This window comes from Syngnathus floridae, chromosome 19, assembly GCF_059516105.1.
Source record: "Syngnathus floridae isolate MCC-2025c chromosome 19, RoL_Sflo_1.0, whole genome shotgun sequence".
Taxonomy (NCBI): Eukaryota; Metazoa; Chordata; class Actinopteri; order Syngnathiformes; family Syngnathidae; genus Syngnathus; species Syngnathus floridae.
The window spans coordinates 977,240-1,001,306 of record NC_142431.1 but is presented as its reverse complement, the minus strand read 5'-3'; the positions used below and the strand labels follow the sequence as shown (position 1 = coordinate 1,001,306).

At 53.8% G+C, this 24,067-nt stretch overlaps 1 protein-coding gene across 2 annotated transcripts; it reads right to left on the bottom strand.

Moving 5' to 3' along the window:
- Positions 1-27: 27 nt before the first annotated feature.
- afdna (afadin, adherens junction formation factor a) lies at positions 28-23,431 on the bottom strand. 2 transcript variants are annotated; one of them, XM_088361027.1, is made up of 37 exons: positions 23,104-23,431; positions 17,674-17,869; positions 17,484-17,596; positions 17,255-17,412; positions 17,028-17,188; positions 16,723-16,880; positions 16,254-16,338; positions 16,015-16,161; positions 15,475-15,519; positions 14,949-15,043; positions 14,623-14,873; positions 14,106-14,175; positions 13,902-14,040; positions 13,631-13,836; positions 13,307-13,327; positions 11,886-12,031; positions 11,716-11,810; positions 11,378-11,643; positions 11,166-11,309; positions 10,898-11,096; positions 10,535-10,641; positions 9,755-9,835; positions 8,201-8,266; positions 8,044-8,117; positions 7,618-7,736; positions 7,315-7,515; positions 7,143-7,234; positions 6,743-6,937; positions 6,526-6,673; positions 6,058-6,451; positions 5,727-5,980; positions 5,443-5,654; positions 5,199-5,378; positions 4,084-4,218; positions 2,551-3,097; positions 948-1,032; positions 28-885 (listed from the first exon to the last, which is right to left on the bottom strand). In XM_088361027.1, exons 1-37 carry the CDS (start codon positions 23,203-23,205, stop codon positions 714-716), a joined length of 5,859 nt encoding a protein of 1,952 aa, XP_088217153.1. In that variant the 5' UTR covers positions 23,206-23,431; the 3' UTR covers positions 28-713. The 2 variants fall into 2 exon arrangements, with proteins under 2 accessions (XP_088217153.1, XP_088217154.1); XM_088361028.1 differs by having other exon boundaries at positions 2,800-3,097.
- Positions 23,432-24,067: the final 636 nt, after the last annotated feature.

Below are 24,067 nucleotides of genomic sequence, written 5' to 3'. Positions count from 1 at the left end.
GAGTCAGAGTCGAGTCAGAGCCTGCGCTTGTTGCAAAATCTGTATTTATTAAGAATGATTTACAAAACAAGGCAAAACATAAAAACCGGTTTGTGATCCCGTCCGTTTCTCTGCCAAACCCAAAATGAACATCGGCTTTTGAAAACGGCCTACTTTTGTCTCTCTTTTTGAAACTGAACGTCTCTCGCCTGTCGAACCAACGAACGTCACGCAGCAGCTCGAGGAAAAAAAAACAAGACCACAGATTGAGTTAACGTTAGCTCGGGTTTTTGTTGCTCCTGCCATTCTCGTTTTGGGGCTTGTACAGTAGTCCGAGTGGCAATTATTTACATGTGCACTTGGAGATGATGGAGCATTTCTCTCAAATGTCCGTCCCCCAGGCATAAAGAGCACAAAGTAACAGTGTCAGTTAAAAAAAAAAATTCAAACGGTCAAATAAAATGTCTGTTGGGCGTAAAAGCTAACCACTTAAAATCTCTGGAAGCTACGGGAAAAAAAATCAAATTTAAAATGATCATGAACATTTCCCAGCCAGCCCCTCCAGCACCATTTCACCACCAGCAACAACAACAACAAAAAAATCGAATATGCTGATGGAATTTGTACAGTGCGTGTGTGGCGGGAAGGGCGGCAAGTGGTCAAAAAGTCACCGCAAGCTTCTTCAACCATTCCAATTTCAAAAATAAAAAAGGTGGAAAGCGAGGGCGGTCTCACTACTTGGTGTTGAGCTCGTTCTCCAGCTCCATCAGCTTGCGTGAGGCCTTCACCTTGTTGGACACCTCCTTGCCCTGAGAGAACAGACGCTGGCGCTCCTTGAAGGTCAAACTCTCGGGGGGGGCGTCGTCGCCGCCGGCGCCGCCGCTCGGGATGTTCTCCTGCTCCTGACTGCGCGGCACAACGACGGAATAAGAATAACAAGGAGATACGAGGAATCTCCATCCACTCACCTCTTGGTCCATTTGTCCCTCGGGTCCTTGTAGAACTCTCCGGATCCTACAACTCCTGCCGAGTTTCCAGTGTACGAGTTGAATCCTGTCGGCGACACCAGCGAGTCAGAAGCGTTTCCCGCCCGCGTGCGACTCGCTGAGAAGCTGCCGGATGCTGGCCTGAAATTTGGCCTTCAAGTTCTCGGAAGCAGCCGGCACCTTCTCAACGCTTTGGATTTTTGAGAAGACAGAGCAGCCCGAGCACAAAGAAGGTAGGAAGGAAGGAAGGAAGGTAGTCAACTAAGTTCAAGAGGAAGGAAACAAACGTGTGGATGGCAGCAAACATCCACCGAGGGTTAGAGAGCCAAGAAGCGGGCCGGGTCACATTTTGTAGACGTGAAAAAGAAAAAGGATGCAGCGAGTAGTAGCAGCAGTCGCTAAAAGCAACGGATGTCAAGGTTGCACGCTATTGGCCAGCGAGGTGCCGACATGCAACGCACGCTGCCATGCGAGCCGTGGAGTTAGTGGGCGCGGGATCTCCTCGGCTGCGACTACAAGCAAAGTCGGCCTTCCAAAAAGCGGCTGGCACGCCTTCGGGCTTCTCTTTGTCTGCGGCCTCGCATCTACGACACACCAAACTTGAATCTCAGCACACTCCCAGGAGATAAAAAAAAAAAAAGCACACATTTGAGTTTCGTTCTATATTGTCTGTCTACATGTGTTGCTGCTGCATTTGTGTTCTTGCAATCTCTCAAATCTACTCCTCGAGGTATCGTTTTAGAGACAGAAAAGTCAACGAAACAAGTCAATACAACTCATTGATCGCAAGTAGTCACCAGCGGGTGGCAGCACAGCAGACAAAGAGAAGCGTCGGGTTTGCAGCAGGCACAAGGTGCAGGAAAAGGGGCGTGGCCCCAAGCGGCCGGCGGGAGCGACAACACCAACAGTACTATGATTGTCGACTGGGTGATAGCTCGGGACGGGCGTCCGTCTACAGCGGAAGGAAGGTGGAGGCGAGATTATCGATTGCTTTTCTTTTTGTTGGCTGATCGGAGCTTTGGGGGGGCTTTGGCAGGTCGCAGGTGACAACGAGGAAAACCCCAAAAATATGAAGGAGGGAAAAACCACCCATACCGAAAGAAACCATCTGATTGGCTGGTGGATAGGGAGGGAAATTTCAACCCAAGACAAGCCCGCTGCACACACAAAAAGTTCTGCATATTCCTGTTTCTTTTTTTTTTTTTTTTTGGGAGGTGGGGGCAAAGCTATAGGGCTCATTTATATTTAAGTTATGATTTGACACTTCTTTTTTTTAAGTTAACATTAAATTGATTGTAATTGCCTGGTAGTGGTAGCAAATGTATTTTTAAAAACAAACATCTAAAAGTGTGTTGTTTTTTTTACACCAAATATAAGCTAAAAAAATACAATAAAACGCAGGGCCGCAACACTTGGTGTTTTTGTATGCGTATCGGGCTTGGTGGAGGAGGACGTACAAAGAGGACAAAAAGTGGAGGATGAACTAGAAGAAGTTCTAGACGACGAGAAGGGCTCGAGCGTTGGAGAGGGAGGTCCGGGGCCTGCGGAGGGCGCTGTGGTGAGCCTCCCCCTCGCGCTCTTCTACCTTGCACACCTCCTGGGGGGCCCACGCCGGGCTTGGCGGGGAGGGGGGGCGGCCCTGTACTGTTGGAGTTGTTGGCGCTGGGCGGCCGGAAGGAGCTAGACAGGAAGATGCCGTCCGAGAGCGGCCGGGGTTTGCGTGCAGTGGGCGGCGGCTGCGGGCGTCCGCGCCGCAGCGGGGGGGCGGCGTCGCCGCCGCTGGCGGCCGGGAGGTCGCCGTACGACTTGCGGGTGGCCGACAGCTTGAGCTGACCTGGCTGGCCGCCGCCCTCTTCGTCATCGTCCTCGTCGCCGGTGTAGGCCACAAACTTGGCCGTGTAGAGCGTGTCGGGTGAGGCCACCTGTGTTTTGAGGTAGGAGGCGTTTCTCTGCGGGGGCGGCGGGGGCGTGTTAGTAGGGTTGTGCGGGGCGGGGGGCTGGTAGTCCCTGGGCAGCGGGGGCCGATACAGACCGGCCGGCTCGTCCGGCGACAGCAGCCTGCGCTCGGCTTCGTCGTGCTGCCGGCGCCGCTCGGCCTCCAGACGGGTGTAGTACTCCTCCTCCTGCCTCCGCTGGCGAGGGGGGGGACGACAAGCCGTTAGTGACGCTGACCTCCGACGCCCCCTTCTCCGGGCACCTCCCACTCGTGGGCGCGCCGCGTCAGGACACTGCTGCCTTGGCCCACGTTTGCACTCACCTCCGTCATGTGCGCGGCATGCCCCCACCCACACCTCCTTGATCTGGGCGAACCCCCTCCTCGGGCTCACCAAACCATATGGGGAGCGCCTCTTTTACTTTCATCATACCTCGCCTACGTCCACCGCCGCCGCCCCCGCCCTGCCTTGCTGTGTGCAAGTGTGTGTTTTGGATTGGTGGCTCCTGGTGCTAGTGCATCTGACGGAAGGACGGACGTCACCTTCATCTGGTTAGCTTGGGAATGGCTAAATGACTGCTACAACTCATCAGGTGAAGAACCTGAGCATTATTGTGGAAATGAATGATGAGGAGCAGGTGGTTGGGGGTGTGAAGATGTGTGTGTGTACATATGTGGGGAGGGCTGGCGGGTGGACAGGCGATGATAATGACCACTTAAGAGCATCCCAAACAAATGGCTCAATGACTTCTGACATGACAACAAACATGCTGGAGGTGAGCACAATGTGGGGGTGGGCGAAGGGCGGGGCTTAAGGGCCATTGCGGGCGGGCGGGCGGGCCACATGCACATCATAATTCACATGAGATAATGATAAAAGGCTTCATCCACAAATACTCAAAACCGTGAATGAGCAAATGAATCGATGTCAGTTTTTCTTCCTCCTTCCTTTGGACACCTTCATGTTCAAAACCGTACACATGCAAAACAGATTTTTTTTTTTTTTTTGTGTCACTTCTGGTAAAATTAGCCCAACGAACTTTGGGCAAAAATGAAATTATTTTTAAATTTCTAGTCCGAAAAGGACCATTTAAGAAGGAAAAAAAAGTAAGGTGTCCAAAGTTGGAGGGGCGACAATGAATCCAACAAGTTGAAATCAACCAATAAATGAAGGCGAGTCTTAACCTTCTCCGCCGCCTCCCGCTTGACTCGCTCCTCCTCCCGCCACCGCCGTTCCTCCTCCTGTTTGGTGCGCTCGTCCGCCTCCCGCTTGCGAATCTCTTCCAGCTGCTGTTTGCGCCGCCGCTCTTCGTCCTGAAGCTGGACGAGAGAAGGGGCGTCAGTGGCTCACACCCAAAGACACGCTTATCATGTATGAAGGGACTCCTGGAGGGGAGGGGGGAGCAGCAGCGTGCGCATGCAGAACATTCTTCAGATTCTTATGAAAAATAACATTTGACTTCTTCAAGGACCTAACAGACATGCACCAGAAAGTCGACACACACGTAAGTATGGATGGCCAGAACTCTCCCCCCCCCCCCACACTGCTCGTCATGCATGAAACACAACCTGTGATGCAGCCATGCAAGGTGCCACCTCCCTAAGCACTCAAACACGTTGTCATGGTAACCCGCCAGATACAGTTTGAGTAGACAATTACAAACACCCCCCCCCCCCCCCCCCCCCAACACACGCACACACAACCACAATGATGAACGATCATCCCGATTGGTCGGGTGGCTGGCGGGACATGGGGCATGTGGGCGGGCGCCCCCCCCCCATTGAAAACAGGAAGTGAGGCGGGGTTAACGGGGAGGCGGGGTCATGAGCAGGAAGAAACATACCAAATCTAGAACAGAGATAGCTGGGACAGCAGTCTGCTGCTGCAGAACAAGGAGAGGCAGAAGAAGTAGAAGAAGAAGAAGAGTACAGCGTGAGAGGGGAGGAAAGGGGGGGCAAGTGCAGGGAAATGTGAATTAAAAAATATTTCAAAGGGGGGCGGGAAGAGGAAGCTGGAAATTAGAAGGCAGGGAGGACATAGAGACAAGTCAAAACATTGGCTGCACTCTTTCTTTCACGCTGGCCCAGTGGACTGTCCGTCCGTCTTTGGACAGCTGCTGCTCCGGCCCCGCCCACCCGGCCCTCCAGCCAATCGCGTGGAAGCAGCTCAACATGGCAAAGCAATGGCAGAAGCATGTTGCAGATGCACATTCACTGGCTTTGCTTTTGGCTCCGTTAGCAGCTTTTTTTTTTTTGTTTTGTTTTTTTTGAAGGGCTCAGCGTCGGTCGGCGTGGCTCACCCTGGCTCGTTTCTCGGCCTCCAGCCTCTGCATGATCATCATGGTGTCCACGTCCTCGTCGTCCTCCTCTTCCTCGTCCTCGTCGCTCTGCTTGGACTCCTGCAGACGCTTCTGGAACTGCCACTCCAGCATCAGCTTGCGCAGACGGTCGCTCTCTTCGGCCGTGCGCTCCGGCTTGGACTGAGCGACAAGGAAGAATTTACGCCGTCCGTCTCCCGGGAGCAGAAATGATTTCTTTGCCTACCTGCAGCTCTTGGATCTCCTTGTCCAGAAGGTCGACGATGTGAAGCTGCTGTTGTTTCTCGGCCTTCTCGCGGGCGTCCCGCTTCCAAGGGTCGGGCGAGAGGCTATCGCTGGTCAGCTCCTCCTTGCTGATGGTGATGTACTGCAGGTCTCGCCGCTCAATGGTGCGAGGCTGCTGCTGGGGCAGGAGGTCCCGGATCACAGTCTCCATGCCTGCCGCCGCGCAAAGAAAACATTAGACAGGGAATGGGCCGCAATCGACGACAGCGAGGGAACGCTCGCTACCTGGAGGGTTGGAGGTGGGCGGCACGGCCGAGCGGGGCAGGCTGGCCAGCTTCTCGGGTCTGGATGGGGGCTGCTGGGGCGGGTACGCGTGAGGGGGGCCCATGGAAGCTGGAGGGGGGGGCTGCTGCTGCTGTGGGTAGTGGTGGGCTGGGGCAGGGGGCAAGGTGCCTCCATTGTTGTGGGGCTGGACGGGCATGACGGGGTTGGCCCGGATCTGACCCAGCTTCCTCTCCTGCTCCCTCCTCTTCCTCTCCCTGTGGAAATCAGAGACGAATCAATCAAATGGATTCTGACGCTGGGCAGATTTGAATCAATGCAGAAATGAACGTACCTCTCCTCCTCCAGGCGGGCTTTCTCCTTCTCATACCAGCGTTGTTGCTCTTCGCGCTTCTTGCGGTCGGCGGCTTGCTGGGCCGTTGCCGAGCCGGCGCCGGATGGCGGCGGCGGCAGAGGCATCTCGGCGTGGGGCTCGTACATGTCGTAGGCGTCCGGGTAGGTGGCCGGCGGCGGGGGAGGGGGCGGCGGCAGGTCCGAGCGCGACGACGTCTGGACCGAGTGGGGCGGCACGGCGTGCGGCGCGTTGGGCGTCTTCCAGCGGCCCGGCCCCGTCTTCTGGTTCTTGCCGGATGCCGTCGCGTAGTTGAGGTGCTCCTGGCTGGACGTGGACGACTCCAGCGAGGATGAAACCTGCTGCTGAGCAACCCAGTGCTCCGCTCCCGCCAAACCTGGAAGCACAAATTTGGTCTGACCGTGAGAATTCCACATCTCGGTGGGCTTCGTGACGCATTGAGCTTCTTACCGGGAGGTCCCCTCTGGTAGTCCAGATCTCTGTGCTGGTAGTCCAGGTCTCGATGTTGGTATTCCTGCTGGTAGTGCTGCTGCATGCGCTCGTCCTGCCTCAGGATCCCGGACGGAGGGTACATGTCCTCCTGCGAGTGGTTGACCCGCTGCAGGGGTCGGGGGGATTTAGTTGGGCTCAAATGTTTTGGGTTCTTGTGGCGATGACTATTTGGTACCTTCATGCTGTTGTGCATGCTGTCCACCGAGGGGAGGCGTTCCCTGTCCTCCATGGGCTGCCAGTGCTGCGAGGGTCCCGGCCCCGGGCCCACCACGCGGTCCTGGCTCTTGGACGCCGGGATGGTGAAGTACTCCCGGGCGTAGGTCTGCGTGGGGATGGGGTACGCCTCTGGGCGCGGGGGTGAAGGCTCATCCTGACAAAGACAGATAGGGAAGATTATTCACAGACCACTAAATTGGTTGACTTAAAAACAAAAACAAAAATTCTCATAGGGTTCATTCTCGACGCTTCCCAGTTTTCCACAAAATGGTGCTCTTGACATCCCAGTGTGACTTTTGTGGAATTCCTCAGGTGGGTGCGGTTGGCCGCCAGAGCAAAGCGGCGGACGCGCCACTTACGTCAGCGCACAGGTTGCCGGTGGAGACGGAGGTGATCTTGGTGCCGGGTCCAGCGGGGTAGACTGGCTTGCTCGCAGGACTCTGGCTCTGATCTGAGAAGAGAGCGCTCATTAAGGACCGGAGGAGGCCATTTCCGTGCAATAGTTTGGAGCTGTAACATGCGTGCGCTTACTGGCCACGTTGGGGCTGGAGCGGTGGTCGGCCCGGTTTTTGAGGAGCCGGTCCTCCCCGCTCATCTTCTTTGGTTCCGGGTAAGCGTCCCAGCCGGCCTGCGGACTCTCCGGGGAGCCGTTGGGCACCGAGCTGTTGTACAGCTCGAAGCCTTCGCTCTTGGGACGCAGTTTGCCGTTCTTCTCGCGGCTGCGGTCCGAGGCTGCGCAAACGGGAAGTCCCGGAGAGCCGATCGTCACCAATCTTGTCAAAAGGTATCCCTAGCCTGCCCGCCGTGTTGCTTTTGTTTCGGCGGGGCGGTTACCTCGAGGCATCATGGGGCTGGGCTGGTTGAGGAGCGTGGCAAGGCCGTGGTAAATGGCGCCCTGCTTGGCCACCTCCAGCGTCACCACCGATCCCGTCCTGGTCATCAGCTCGGCCGCCCTGCGCCAGCCCCGCAAATCAAAAAAAGCTCAGTCATAACATCTTGAAACAGAATTAGACAGTTCAAGGAACATGATTCATTCATGGCAGCTCCTTCAGGCATGTGCAAGTTGGCCACCAGGTGGCAGTATAATCCCATCATGCAATAGCAAGGGTGTGTTATTCGGACACCTAGGAGCTCTTGTGTGCGCACAAAATGGTCTCCTTCACTATGCTGTGTTTTTGAAAATGCTTCCCAGGCAGTTTTTTTTGGGGGGGGGGGCGGGGGTGATGGTATGAACGCTGCAAAACAAGATGGGCGCCTCACCTCTCTTGTGACAGGCCCACCAGGCTGCGCCCATCCACACTCAGCAACTGGTCGCCGGCTGCCAGTCGCCCATCCTACAACCACAGAAAAAAAAATGGCTCACTGTGGGTGTGTGGGTGAGTGAAAGAGTGTGCGTGCGTCAGTGTGCGGTACCAACCATGTCGGCGGCGCCTCCTTTGACCACCGACTTGATGTAGATGCCCAGTTTCTCCTGGCCGGCGCCCTGCAGGAGGACACAAAATCCGCAATCCAATGAGCACCACCTGACCTGACATATTTTTACTCTCCAGTGTTTTCTTATGTAAGAAGCGTAATTTTAGCGCAAGCCAATAACACGAGAGTTGAAGCCGATATTTTGTGGCTATGCCCATTTTGCCTGGCATCACGCGTGTTCAAACAAGCGAGGCCCGAAGGCTCTGTCGTCTTCCGAAATATTTTTATGTTGCAAGTGGCCTCGCCCCACGCGCCAAACAAATCCTCGTCCAACTTTGAAAAGGCAAATGCGCTAAAGTGGCCGTGAAGGCTGACAAAATGAGACTTGCTGTAGCACAGGAAATCAGACATCCCCCCATTGTTGGTGACCACATGGAATGGGGGGGGGGGGGGGGGGGGCGGCGTTCGTTTCGCAAGCCATTGTTTAACTTGTGCAAATGTTCCTTCAAGCAAACAAACAAACAAGCAAGCACTCAAGCTGAACTTCAAAGACACAAACTTTTGGTGCTCTCATTGTTTCAGGCCTTGATAGATTCCTTTCATCAAGCAAGCGAGATGATTTGAGACGCAAATTGCGAGCGAATTTGAATTACAAATGAAACTAAGCGCGCCTACAACTGAACAAATCGATCGTGAAGCGCAGACGTCTGCCGCCACGTGCCGACCTGTGCGTGCTCGCCAGTTTAATCATTAGCCGACCGAGCAAACAGTGCAGAGTGAAAAACCCCGAGGCCGGCTTGCAGCACGCGAGACTTCATCCAACCCACCGCCACCAGCTTTGAAATCCAACAGAGCTTGTTCTACAAACATACCTGGTCTTTCCTCCCCACCACGGAGAACCACATGTCCTGGTCCAAATCGGTCTACACACACACACACACGTCTTTGCCTGTTAGCGTGCAGCGCCGAACTTCAAAAGCAGCATTGACGCTCAAACACCTGACAAAACAGGAGCCGCCCGCTCCAAATTCCAAACGGCAGAGTCTTAAAAGTTCCTGAGCGGCGGCAAAATTCCTCCCCAGAAGAGCTGCGAGCCGGGACGCCGGCTGCTTGCACTGAGGTGGAGCGCCGCTTTGCACACGCGCGCACACACACGGCCGGGGTTACATAAGGCGGAGCTCAGCCCGAGCAGCTGTGTGACAACCTGCCGTTCCCATCGCACACACACATGCGGAGCGATTGAGTGTGGTTTAAAAAAAAATAAGGAAAAAAAAGCGCGGCGCTGCCAGGAAGCTTCCTTTCGACGTGCTTCCTTCCCACACAGGAAAGCGGCGGGCGGCCGTGAGCAGGAAAGAAGCTTTCTATTTCAACTTCACTCGCCGCAACGACAGAGCCTTTCAAAAATTGTCTTGTGCGATTTCGTGACAGACTCAATCCAAACATTTACAGGCGTCAAGAACATCTGGACGGCGTTTGGCTTCTCGCTCTTTGGCGTTGCGTTTCACAGGAAACTATTTACACATGCGGGCAGTGAGCTACAGCAGCGGCGCTTCCTTACCTTAGCGGCCACGATGCTGAGGCCCATGCCGTTGTGCTTCTTCAGCGTCACCGTCACCACCTCCGGCTCTTTCCTCATTGGCTGACGCGGCAGGGGAGAAAAGACGAGAAAAGACAAACGACAGCGGTGAGCGACAGAGTGGCACCTCCAGAAAAACGACTAAGTGGTGGACAGTCGGAGGAGGCGCGCAGAAAGCAGGGAGGGAGGGAGCGAGGGAGGAGAACCGCCGAGGAGCTGCGGCTTGCTGGATGCCACTCAAGAATGGAAACCACAGCTGCACGCACACACCCACACCCATGCACAGATGCGCAGGGTCGCACGTTCCCACATCAGAGGAGCAGATTTTCTCTCAAGGTGCCGAAAACGAGACGTCTGCATCCAATTTTCGTGTCGTCGCCCCGCCTCCTCTGTCGGCGTTGTGCGGCGAGCGCCAGACGAGTTAACGAGAGCGCCCGCGACAATGACTCACTTTCACTGACGCAAAGCTTTAAGCGTGCGTCCACATTTCCCGGACTTTGGCGCTGAAATGGACGCTTTTGTGTTTATGAGGTGGCCATTTGTGGACGGAAGGGGAGGGGACACTCCTACAATGTCAGTGAAAAGCTAAAACCGCGTGTGTGTGTTGACGTGCTGTCCTGAAATTGGATTCAAGCCAATGACAGAGAAGGTGTGTGCGCATTTTATAACTTAAACACTCTCATTTTGCGCTACGAGCTCACTTGTGGGCCGAGTGGCAATTAGACCACGCGCGCACACGCGTGCGCACGACGTGGCGCATACCATGTCAGCGTTGTCGACGGCGGCAAAGTGGCTGTCGCAGTCGGCCCCCTCAAAGTGGACCGTCCAGGTTCCGGGCGAGCGAGGGTGCGGCGTCAGCCGGCAGAAGCCTGGCGGCCAAAACACAGGGAAAAGGAAAAAAAAAAAAAAAAAGTTACACAATGTTTCAAAGGCAACAAAGTTATTGACTCAACTGATTTGATCTCCGACAAAGACAATGTCGCTTTTCCGTTGGGGTGAAATGAAAGGCGAGCAGATTTTGCGTTTCTTTCACATCAAACAATTTGAATGGACTTTTTCTTGTCATCGTGGAGCGCTAGTTTCTACTTTTGAGTGTTTCAAATGTCAGAAGGCGGCGGCGGTGACCTCTTTGTAGCAGCGGGTCGAGGAAGTCCTGCAGGCCGTTGGGCAGGCTGCGCACCACGTCACACGAGTAGCCGTCCTCGGGCAGCAGGAAGGGCAGCTGCAGGTCAGGGTCCTCCTCCAGCTGCACCTCGCGCCCGTCGCTGCGTGCCAGCTCGTCCGCCGTGTTCTCCGCCACTGCCACCACGTGGTCGATCAGCTCCTGGCGAGAGGTCGTTATGAAATCGTAAAAGGGACCCACAAAGCTTTTTGGTGTGGATGGGCGTCTTACGGGCGGGATGTAAGGCTCGTCGGGGGCGCAGTGGTAGTTGGTCATGAGCGCGTGCAGCTGCAGCGAGTTGAGCTTGAAGCAAGTGCTGTGGATGTTCTGGACGTCCTGCATGGAGTACTTGTCCATAGTCAGCAGAGTGGTGGCCTGCACAAACAAATCTTAGAATCTCCGTTCCGTCCATTTGCCCAATCAAAGGAGGCGGACCGACCCACCTGCACGATGCGACTGAGGTGGCAGTCGGCGGCCAGCTCCAGGCCCTGCTTCTCGGCCCAGGCCTCGATGTGGCTGAGCTGCTGGCGCAGGATGGCGCCCCAGTAGTGGCAGCACAGGCCCGACTCGCTGTCCGTCACCAGCTTGTTGAAGAGCCACATGTTGATGAAGTGGAAGAGCTGCGAGAAGAGCTGGATGGTCAGCGCCGCGTTGACGCGGCAACGCCGCAGCAGAGACATGGCGCCCGTCAGCGTGTGCAGGACGTCCTCTGGACGGGGAGGAAAAAAATAGAGATAAATATAAAATATATAACAATATGCACACAGTTTGTAACAGTTACCTATCTTGGGTCTCTGCGGATTGTGCTCCTCGGGGTCATCCAGGAAGGCGGCCATGTAGTTGTTGAGGTCGGCCTGCAGGCAGTGCACCAGGTACCTGCCGAGAGGCGCATCGCACACGTTTCATACGCGTCGTGGCTTTGTGCCAAGACAAAGGTGAAGTGCCACTCACTTGAAGGCCATCTGTACCAGGTGCGCCAGGACGTCCTGGGCGTCCAGCGTGACGCGGCTCAGGTCGCGGTCCTGCTTGATGAAGTTGAGCAGCTCCGACGCGTTGGCCATCCAGAAGGCCAGCGCGCCCGCGATGTTTTTCTGCTTCTGCACAGAAAGGCGCAACGCGTTACGCCGTGAGCACCGACGCCCCGTCGCTGTCAGTGGCGGCCAAGAGCGAGGTGTTACTCGAAGGATAGACACATGCCCGGCAACCCCCCCCCCCTTCTCGCCCTGTCATTGCAGTCGGCCAAACAACGGTGAGCTCGGCAGTGACACGAGCGACCGGTCCGCCGGTCAAGTTCAAGTCGCCAGACGGCAGCCGCCTCCTCCACTAATGCTCAGTGGTGCCACCTTTAGGTCATTTCATGACGCATCTATCCAGACCCTCAAATTGAATAAGGGAGACTTTGGAAGAAAGTCCGCCAGGTCTGTAGTGATCAATAATTTCATTGAGCAACTTCTTATTTTGTTGTCCTGATGGAGGAGGGGCTTGCTGTCTGAGGAGCTGGTTGGTTAATATGATCCACCAATGACAGCGGCCACTTGTCTATCCCCACCCACCTTGGGGGGGAGAGAGAAACAATAAGTCAACTGAAGCAAAAAAGAGAAGACAAACAAATTATCGTCGGGAGCAGTTGTTGTTAAGGAGCCGACCGAGCGCATCCAAAACCAAAAGTTCCAGAAAGGGAACAAGAGACAGATGAAGCGTTAAAGACTTGTGCATTCACAAGCGTCACGTCACACACAAGACGCGAGGATGCAACCGCCGCGCGGGCGGGCGGGAACTCGCTTTGGGCTTGGCCGCTCGCCATTCCTTTTGGTTTTAGTGGCAGGCAGGCGGGTCCCGGAAGCTGAATGGAATCATTAGTCGGCCGAGGATGACGTCACCGCGTCCAGCTGTGGAAGGCTGCGTTAGCTTCTGCGACACTGGTGCCTTGACTTTCTTCCATAACCACGATCGGAAAGTCATTGACTCCTTCCTCGCACATCAAATCGTGTGTGCCAGGAGGAGGCGTGGCCTAATGCCAAGAGCTAGACTTAATCTGCGTGTGAACATCGGGGTGTGAGCCGTGGCTAAAAGCAGCTAATCAAAGTGTTTGACACTCTTGCAGTTTGCTGGAAGAAAAAAAATACTCAACCAAGCGATAAAACCCAGAAGTCAAGGAACCAGTGTAGATGTTTGTTTTGTTTACATTTCTGTTAGAGTGGCAGCAATAAAAAAGCAGCAGCAGCAGCAGCAGCAGCAGCAGCAGCAGCAGCAACAACCAAGTGGGAAGAAGTGGGTTGAAAGAAGCACAAGGACAGAAAAAACTAAGAAGAAAGAGGAAGAAAGAGAGAGAGGGAGAGAGAGCGCAAGAGTCTGATCATGTGCTATCCTACCTGATCCCCTTCAGGACTTTCCTGCATGGACGGACGGAGGAGGAAGAAGAAGGGACACATTCACAGGACAGAGAGAGAACACGTCAACAGCTACACTACGACACACACAAGTTTGTCCTTTGTCACATTTAAAGATGAAGAGGAGCATCTCTGGCTCAAGGTCTTGGCAACAACCTCATTCAAATAGAAACTCAAAAAACGTCCACAAAATGAGCCATCGGGCCACCACTCACACGTTAGCGCATTAGCTGCTTTTAAGCGCCGACAGACGGACAACAGAGGGAGAGCGCGGACAGACGGACCGACGGGTTGACGAGTGCTCACCTGGATGACGCCTTCCATCATGCTCACCATCTTGTTGACGATGGCGATGACTTTGTGCGTGCGCTCCGAGGGCGACATGTCGGGCCGGTAGGTGGGCGACAGCACGAAGCGGCACGCCATGTACAGCACGTACGTGGGCGACAGCTTGAAGTGCACCGTCGAGCTGTTGGTGTAGTTGATGATGGCCGACAGGAACGTGTCTTCGGCTGCGTGCAAAAAATCCACGCGTCAGAAGCGAGCGCGGCTACGCGGAGTCCGAGCTTCGACTCACAGTTTTCCCGGAACTCGATGCTGGCCGGGAGAGTCAGGTCGGGCCGGTCGCCCGAGCCGTCCTGGGTTCGGCCGTCCTGCGGCTCGCCTCGAATCATGGGCTTCACCATCCCGCGCTCCATCTCCAACTTCCCAGAACTCTGCCAGAAGCACGAGCACCGCTGGGACCTCGCTCGCTTGCACCGAGGTCAAGATGGCGCGTTACCTTGCTGGTGGGGATGGCGGCCACACCGTGGATGTCACCCTGGAGGTCAAAGGTGGTGTCGGGAACACTCCTGCGGTGGCCAACACAAACAAAGAAAAAAAGCAGCGTGACTGACCGTAAGTTGTCTGACAAAACTCTTCCAGAAAGACTTTGAAGGCCGCAATGCTGTGGTCAAATGTCATGTTTGAGGAGGAACCCACTTGTGACCACACACATGAAGAGGTGTGCAAAATGTTTGCATTGGCTGTAAAAGACGAAGATTGCCACAATTCCCTCACAAAAAATGATCCTTTTCACGCTCTTGCTTATAACGGCCACGCGAGTGCGGGAACCCAGAAGGAGGAAGATGAGGAGGCGGAGGCCCCACCCTGATGAGATTAAAGGCCCCGCACAAACTTTCTCCTTTCATTTGCTCCCTTCATCTCAAACCTCATCGGCCCTCACAGATGGGGAGAACCAGCAGCGGCTCGGATTACAATTGAAAGCAGATCCAACAGCGGCTGCTCCTTTCGCTCACCCGGACTTGTGCCTTGCGCGCATGGCAGCGGGCGGCTCCCTCTTGGCGGCCTGGTCGTAGAGCGGGTCGACAAACTTGAAGACCAGCGCTGATCCGAAGCGCAGCGTGGCGCCCGAGCGCAGCGCCACCGTCTCGCCCACGCGCTGGCCGTCCACGAAGGTTTCGGCTTCGGGGCCGCGCGGCGTCACCGTCACCAGGCCCTCGCTGTGCGTCAGGTTGCAGTGGTGAGGCAGCACGCCCGGGCCCAGCAGCTGGCAGGGCAAGCAAATGTCACGGGCGGCGCCACGCCAGCCGGGCCGGCGGGGGAGACGAATTTGGCTGGCTACCTGGATGGCGCCGTCGTCGGTGCAGTCCGAGCCCACCTCTGTGACGCTGTGCTGCAGCCGGTACAGCTTGGGTTTGTCGCGGGAGTCGGACCCGTCTGCAATGCAAGGGCGGGCTTCATTAATGGAAAAAAAAAAAAAAAGCATCCAAAAACAAAAAAAATATTTATTTCTTCAATTTTTACTCATTGCACCTTTCAAATGACTAATGGTGGCAATTGGTGAGCCGTTAGTGATGGTTAGGAAATGCGCAGTTTAGTACAAGCTAAAGGAAGAACAGTGAGAAAGGAAAAGTTGACGTCTGTGGTGAAAGGAAGGAAAGGGGAAAAAAAACAGGAGGTTTTTCTGATACCCAATCATTTGCTCAGAGAGCTGCAGCTAAAAATACTACAAAAAAAAAAGAACGACGTGGATCGCGTGAAAAAAATACCTGAATTTGGGCCATTTTCATTTCACTCCTCGCGCTATTTTTGCTTTTTAAATGACAAACGTGCGGACACAGAAAGAAGGTGTGAGATGCACTTTTTACCTTCGTGATGCCGATAGGCGTAGTAGGCATAGTGATTCCCTCGCCCTAGCGCAGGCAGGCACAGGAAGCAGAAGACATGCACAAGGAGCGCCACACACACAAACACACACACAAACACACACACACACAGCAGCAGTGCCGCACCATGCCACGAGAAAGCGGGAAAGAAAAAAGAGACACAGCACAGGGTGAAAATGCAGCGCAACCTGGTTAGCTAAAAGATTAGCATCATTATTGTGCTCTTCATGTGTTAGTGGGAGCGGCGGGTTGAGGGGTAAGTCAGGTCAGGAGCAAGAAACAAGCTTGTTAGGCAAAGTCGAGCTGGAAAAATAAAATTCACTTTAGGATTCCCTTCATTTCCAAGCGGACGACGGAGCGAGCAAGCCCATGCGTCTGAAATTACAGACAAGCATTCGGCGTGGACCGCGCTGGATTACGAGCTGGCCCAAAGTTCACGTGTAGCATCTGGACTCGTCAACATGAGAAGACTTCACCTCGGTCGCCGCAAATGTGCTTGGGATGCAGAGAGCGTGCGCGTACCCGGGCTCAGCTCCACCAGATAAGGCAGTTTTTCCGGTGGCAAGGGCCCAGAGCCGTCCTTCCCTTGCAGGCCCTTGTCATCTGCTTTCCTCGTCTTGCGCAAGTGGTAGTCAGGCGGTCTCTTCTTCAGCTGGAAAACCAAGGCACCTGCAAAAAATAAATAAATAAATCCACATTGATGCTGTAATGTTGCGAGAGAGCCACAAGGGGGCAGCAGAGACACGCGAACGGCAACTGACCTCTGTCTGCCGGCCAGTCCCTGAAGATCTGCAAAGGACACTCGCCGTCGTCCAGGATGGCCTCTTTGCCAGATTTGTCATCTTGCTACACAACAACAACAACACAAAAGGCAGCTTTTAACATTTTACAAACGTGTTTGGAATGGCATCTTTTGATACCGCACAGCAAAGGCGGCCTCCGCCGCACACTGGCTCGACGAGCTTACTAAGCTACCCGAGTGTTTGCGCCGCCACCTCATCAGCAAATTACAACGATAAGCCGTGTGTGCGCGTGCGAGCGAGCGAGCGCGCGTGATGTTGCCGCGTGGAAGAAAGCCAAGCGTCAGCATCTGCTCGCCGCATCAAAGTCATTCCATTGAGGTTTGCATGTTGTGTTCAAGAGCAGAGTGTGCTTTGCAAAACATTGTCGCACACCCCACGGAATTAACATGAGGGAATGATGATTTTTAAGAAGCCTTTCCATAGCTACCCGAGCGATGCAGTATTCTCGAGGGTTCTCCTTCTCCAAGCCGTACTTCTCCAAGGCTTCGGCCACGGCGAAGTCGGCCGTGTCCCGGGTGGAGAGCAGGATGGTCTTGTAGGGGATGTTGGGCTTCAGACTGTCGGCGTAGATGCGCAGCGTGCCCCCTGTGGTGGGCGACACACACACGCACAAAAGTAGAGGTTAATGAGGCGCCCGGCATTCGTGACGCACGTCGGCGACTTCGCACACGAGTGAGGCATGTGGAAAGCATGTGGAAGGCCCACGAGTCGGTTGGCAAATTGCCGTCGTACCCGAGTCGGGCCGCCCGTCGCTGCTCATGAACTCCTGCATGCGCTTCTCCAGCTTCTGCTGCCTGCGCCGCTTCATCACTACCTCCGGGTTGGAGATGGTCCGGGTGAAGCTGGTCTCAGGCATGTCCTTGTAGACCTCGGCGGCCAGCCGGCTGTTCTCCCTGCGGATGACAAAGCCAACACGTGAGACGGCGGGAAGCTTCTCGGGCGGCGAACGTGGGCTCTACCCGTCGTCCCGATTGGGCATCTGGTCGTCGCCATCCGTTATCCGAGCAAACTCCTTCTCACGCTTCTTCTCCTTCTTCTTCTCCTTCTTGGACAAAGTCCTTTTGAAGTTCTGGATCACGCCGTCCTTCTCTTTCTCGGGCCCGTTACTCTGACTCTTCTTTACGGGAAAGGAAGGAGAGGTTTTGGTTAGATTGGTGCGCACTGGGGGTCGGCGGCCCGTTTGCAGACCTTGGGCAGAATGTCGTTCTCGTTCTTGAGGACGAATCGTCCTTCTCTGTCGTCCTTATTCCAGTTGAGCTGAACCACCAGCGGCTTCTCGTCCAGGTCCAGCTGCCGCTCTTCTAACGCGCACGCACACAATTTCCATTTTATTTTATTTTTTTAACCAAGCGTTTGTCCGAGGCCGAGCGCAACTCACCGCCGCTGACGTGGACCTCGTAGAGGGAGTAGCGCGGCGACGACAGCATCCTCATGTCGGGCCGGAACTTCTCGGCCAGCGTCTCGATGACATCCTGAGTGGTGGCCGTGCTGGACACGCGGATGCACTTGGTGGCAAAGTTGCCCGCCATGCGGTCTTGGAAGTAGAAGCGCATCACGCCATGGAACTCCAGGTCCTGCGAATCCCACAAACACACGGAAAAACTACTGAGACCATGATAATAAAATCTAAATATATATATATATATTTATTTATGATTTGTGACATTGAATGTGTGTGGGTTTAAGAGGCGGAGCCTGTCCTGGTGAGTGACGCGTGTGTGGGCAAACAGAAGTTGCCTGTTGTTGACTTTCCTATTAAAAACAAAGTCATATGAGAAAACTGTGCTTTTAGGAGGGCGGTGTCGACACGTAGAACGAGCGCAACACGAGGAATCGCCACACAACAATAAGATGACAAAACCTATTTGCGCTTTGGGGAGGCCACGCCCTATTTTCCCTCCTCGCGCCTCTCGCCACATGTGACTCAATGGCGCAGAGTGGAAACACTGAGCGGCGTTTTGATAGCGAGGGCGGGGTCGGGAATGCGTGCGCGTGTTGTGATTTAGCGCTGGAATGTGGGTCGCGGACGGTTGCCGTTTTCCCGGCTTGCGTAACCGGCGGCGACTGTTACCGCGGAGACGGCGGCCCGCTCGGACTGGCAAACAAAAGAAAGAGCGGGTGGCGTCCCGTGAAAGCCAAGTTCAAGCGCAGGAAGTCCAGACGGTATGTTTGCTAGGCGGGACGCGCACACCCGCGCGGATGGCGAGCTAAGGGTCAAAGTTCACCGCGCCACTCCTCCTGCGGCCTCTCTCCAATCCTGCCATTCTTCCCGTGCCAAAGTCCACTTCCTCTTCTTGGCGCCTGTCACAGGAAAGCCCTCGCAACTTTTTGCTCCAGCGGGAATTTGCGTCGCCCTTTCTTTATTCGCGAAAAGGAACGCACGCATTCCTCCGCACTACTGTGCCGACGACCGAGTTCCGAACGTGACCTTGGTGACCTTCTTCCCTGGCAGCCTTTTTAGAGCGCTGACATTTCCAAGACCCGCACAATCTTGTCTTCTGTGACAACATTAGCAACACAAGTAACAACATGGAACAGCCCGGTTTCTGACCAAAAAGCAGAGAAAAAAAAAAAAAAACTTGCGATTTTGTGACGAAGCAAAACCGCACTGGCCCTCGTGTTTTGTTTTGCTCTATTAACGTGCGGGTGGCAGACAGCGTTGCCAAGGCGACGCTGAGGATTCCATTAAGATTCATTTAGCTTTATAAAGATGAGCCTGAAGGGAGGAGAAGGACTTTTTGCTTAAAACTAGAAATAGATTCCTAAAGCTGTGCGTCATCTCGCTCTCCTCCAGACACACACACGCACACACACACACACAGGCTTACTAAAATGAAGTCAATATTGTTGCGGCCCCACCTGCAGCAACATGGGGGGATTGGACCAGAAGGTCAAGGAGAGGAACGAGAGAGCGAGCTTTGTAGTGGGCCGTGCTCATTCGTGCTTGACGAGTCATCAGAATGTATCAATTTGTCAGTATTTTTTTTTCTCATGCCATTTCCATAGTTGGAAGTGCAATCCGGTCTGAAAATAAAATGAGCCGCATCGGCACAAAGGAGGCCGATGAATGAAAGGGCACAAAATGTCTTTGTTTTGGGCGAGTTTCTGCTTCAGTATCGAGCGCGCGTGCACAAACACACACACTCAGCACTGATTCAAAGCGAGGCATTGTGGGAAGGGGGCAGCGTTAAATCACCTCAGGTGGGACAACAGGCCCACAAATCAGATTTGTGGGCGCTGCCTTCGTTAACGGCGAGGAAGGATCAAGGCCGTGTGTGTGTGTGCAAGGCTAGCCAGGTCTCACAAGCGAGGCAAAACGTGACAAACCAACCCAATCGCAATCGGAAACAAAAAAACAGGGCCCCAGGGTTGAGCTAAATGTTCTGGAGCAGAATCAGAAGGCTCTGCAAATTCTTCCCAACTTGAAAGAAATTGCGGCTCTTGGTCAGCGCAGCAGTTGAAACAATGCTGGCTTGTCCAGGCCCCTCCCAGGAAGCGCAACATGCGAATCCAATCAATTTGAATCCTCGAGTGCAACAAGTGGAGGCGCCACCGACATCCCGGTCCTTGCCGCTCCCTTCTCTTGGCGTCCCCGTCGGAATAACCGATGAGGAGACTTTCGTCAAGCGGCGAGCCGGCCGCCGTGGACGAGTGGAACCTGACACCGGCGCGCCGCCATGGAGACCGTGAGGGCCGGGTGTCGGGTTTCCCGTGGAAGTGGCCCACTTCTCAGATGTCTCAGGTGGACAAACAAAGAAGGGGGAAATTGCCCAAATCACTTTGGGCAAGTGTGTGTCTGCATGTTGAACTTGCTCCTTGTGTGTGTGTGTGTGTGTTTATTTTAAGTTAGACATTTATTTACGCGTTATCGACAACGAGCCTAATTTACAAGGTTCGCCCCCCCGCTCTTAAATTCCACGTGGAGGAGAAACGCTCGTCGTACTTGGGCTGCAATTAATCTCCCTTGCGTGGGGTCGATACCGGCGCATAAAAAAAAAAAAAAAAAAGGCTCCCTAAGCAGTCATCCCACTCTCGTCCGACCGAGTGAGTCAGGATCTAATCGTCTCACGTGTGACGATTTGGCGCCGGCTTCCATGTGGAGTCGAAGGAATGCCTGGAATGCAAAAGGAGTTGTGAAGAAATGAGAGCTCCCGTGTGAATGGCCCCAACGCACGGAAACAAACGCGAGCCGCTTGTGACTTGGGAAGCAACGTGGGTTGTTGCACTTGCATTCCTGCTCGGTGCGCTCCCTTATCTCTTCATTCCTTCCTCTTGTGCTAAAACAAGAAGTGTATTGTGTGCGCTCGGCAGAGCAGCCCGCCCCTTCCAAAGATATAGCGCTGTCACCCTGCGTCGGTGCGCGGCGGCCCATTGGCTCCCCCGCAGGCCAATGGGGTGCGCCGTAACCCCCCGTTGACCCGGCAATGGGAGGCCGGTGACCCGCCCGATACTCAAATAAACGACAAATTAACAACACGGCTTTATTCGGCCTTCAAGCGAGCCGCTCGGCTAACTGGCGGCTAACGCGCTAAATTCCCCAATCCAAAGGACTGGGTTGCCACGGCGACGTGACAGCGAGGGGCCACACGTCAACGCCGGACAAAAAACAACTGAGAGACAATGCAAACGCAGATACGCGCATTCAGCGCCGCCGCGCGTGTGCATGCCCGCGCTATTGTCGTTGGAGCTGAGGCGAGCATATCGCTAAGCCCGAGCGTGGCAACACCAAAAGCTCGGGGTCCTGTCCTTTTATCGGCCAATAATGTCAATAATCCCAAAGCCACCCCATCAACAACGCACCCCGACCTCCATGTTGGAGCAAAATAAATCCCAAACATGCACAAATATGGAAAAAGAAAGGCGGCAATCGCAAGCTAGCACACGCTTCCTGTGCACTTCCTGCTTCCTGTGCAGGAGCAGGCCTTCAATTCACCAACCACACTGGATAGCAACTTTCCTTAATACGTTCCACAAATTGGCGGGGAGAATTTTCTGTTGATGCAATTAGGCCAAGAACAGTGTTTGGCTTATGACGTGTGAACACACGAGCCAGCAAAAAAAAAGTCACAGAGCCAGCAAGACGTTCTGAAGCAAGCTTTATCTTATCAGGAGTGGGGGGGGGGGAAGAACAAGACGAGTCAGTACCTAGCTGTACGTTCTACTTAAAATAGCATCCAGGAAAGAAAAAAACAAAAGACTGTGGAGCGCACGATGTGGGCGCAAACGTGATGATGCGGCATTTGGCCGTAATGCTGCATGCAAATGGAATGAGATGACTTTAAATCCAGCTTAAAAACTACTTTTTTATTTCACGTTGCTTTGAATCAGAGCTGTTGACGGTCTGGTCAGCAACTCACGCATTGCTACTGGCCCTTGAAAAGAAACAAACTTGAAGAGGCCTTGACAAACCGTCCACTCGGACTCAGCGGGCTCGTTCTTCTGCACCGGGCAGTACCCGACCTGTTGTTGTTATTGTTGTTGTGCCGGCCCTCGTATAGTAACAGACTTACAAGAGGCCTTGAAAGCTGGCGCCGTGTCAGTTAATCATCGGCGTACACAACTCCAGCCAACGGCTGGCTGGCTGGCTGAATTAATCGGCTCAAGGGGAGAAGAGGGGACCCCGTGACCCCCCTCTCCTTATCCAAAATGGAGGAGGAAGGAAGGAAGGAAGGAAGGAAAGAAAGAGGGAAGGAAGGAGGGGTTTGGGCAGGGTGAGCCCGCTTAAAACACAGCAGCTGACACAATGGCAACGCCGGCCATAAATCAAAATCAGTCAGCCGTGAGATGTTCGGGTTAGGTGGACATTATTGATCAACTTGTTAGAAGCACCACGGGGGCGTGCTTTTGTTAGTTACCATCCTAAAAGCCAAGTACAAGACAAAATGTTGCAATTTGTGGTGATCATGTCAAACAGCCTGACAAATAGGGGGCGTGTGACATGCACCTAGCTTGTTTACATCAAGTAAAAACAACTTGCCAATCTATTTATCAAATTCTGACTATGTTGCTACTGCTGCTGTTTGCTAGCCGCAGCTACCTTCGCGTAGCATGACGTTTACAAACAACGTCCGTCATGTACACTACAACATGTTATCAAAGAAGGCGTTTAGCAAGTCCAGCTTTCACATGTGGAAGAGTTAGCGTAGCTAACGAACATAACTAGCGCGTTAGCAAGTGGTGGTAGCGAACAACACCGCCAGACTCGCTTGGAAAATGTGCCACTTTTAACAGCTGCGTAGCCTGAACGCTGGCGAGCCAACATGACACCTGAACACTTGGAAAGAAGTGGCCGATGTTCGCTGCGCAACAACCCGCTTACTTTGCCCCAACACAGAGAGGGTTGTTTTAAAAGTCGCTTAGTAATTGTTGGCTGTGTTGTGTTTTGGGAAGGCTGTTGTTATTCCCTCTTCAGCTCCCCAACGCACAGCTGTGTCCGGTAAGGTAGCAAGTAGCCGCTACCTAGCTACGTCAAATCACAATTCCTGCCTGATTTCCACTCCAAATACGCCACTGATAAAAGCCTCGAGGACCGTTGACAACGTTTTAAAAGTCCAAATGTGAAAAAAAATCCATTTTGCTCAGTTAAATGACTGTACAGGCACGGCATCGTAAATTGCCAGTTTTCCCAAGGGAGTCTGGCGTACATTCTCCTCCTCCAAGCGCGGAACTTGCGGGACTTCCCGGGGAGCAAATCGGCTAATACAAGGGCAGTTCGTCAACGGCATTCCCGGATCGCGTAGTAAACGGGGGAGGAGGGCCCGCCGCACCGCGGCCTATCCTCCTACCCAGAGACCGGCCGATCTCCTACCTCCGTGGGCCGGCTGATCTCGAACAGGTCGAGCCGGTTGGCGTTCCAGTGGTTGATGATGTCGGCCAGTTTCCTCCTCTCCTCCTCCCTGTTGCCCGACATGCTGCACCCTCTCTCCGACCCTCTGCGGATGAATTTGTAACTTCAAAATATAAAAATAGAATAGTCCAAATGGAGGTTGGCTGCTCCAGACGCCGACGTTTTTCCAAGTCCGAGTACGTCCTCCCTCTTGTCTCTGCCGCGACCTGTCTACGTTTGTGCGTGCTCGGTTTAAGCTTGGCCAGCCCCGGTGAGGTTCGGCGCGTCCCCGATGCAACAGGACGCGGGCACGCGCGCTTCTGGGCTTAACTGTTTGAAGTCCAAAGACGTGACGTCACATGGGAAGTGACGTATAAAGTATGTCAAAAGCAAATATTTAACTGCGAGACTCTATTTGGATTGCAGATATCGGTCATTTATTCTCGCCTGAGGTATCGTCTGGAATCTATTAAAATAAAATAAATAAAACAAAAATAAAATGTGAAAATCGGAGTGCTGGATTTAAAGCATCAAAAGAATGGTCTCTGCGGGCTTTTCACTATCAATACCAAAAAAACTAGACAAATGCAATTTAATCTGAAACGGTGCCATGTTTATACTTAATATGTACAAACTCTGCTTCAGCTGGGGTGGCGAAACGATAAGAAACAAAGCTCCATGAGCGCACTATCTGCATAGAGCGTGAAAACAGATAAGAGGAGGCCCGCATCGGTCAAAGGGAAAGACATAATCATTGATAAGGACATCAAAATGTCACGGGACGCTCGTCTATATGACGAAAACGATGAAAGCGGAAAATATTATGCGGGAAATCAACATTAACTGGACGCGTGTTGTTGTAGTACATGCACACGCATAATCAGTGCAGCGCTGTGACGTCATACGGGAAGTGGTGGCGCTATCTGGCTGCGCTGGTTTCCTCTTG

Bases quoted from the DNA above. Each gene is read 5' to 3' on its own strand.
- afdna (XM_088361027.1), bottom strand. From the start codon at position 23,205: ATGTCGGGCAACAGGGAGGAGGAGAGGAGGAAACTGGCCGACATCATC. The intron at 17,189-17,254 runs GTAGAGCCCACG...TGTCATCCGCAG, and splicing joins ATGCCCAATCGGGACGACGG to GGAGAACAGCCGGCTGGCCG. The intron at 8,118-8,200 runs GTTGGTACCGCA...CTGTGGTTGTAG, and splicing joins AAGGAGGCGCCGCCGACATG to GATGGGCGACTGGCAGCCGG.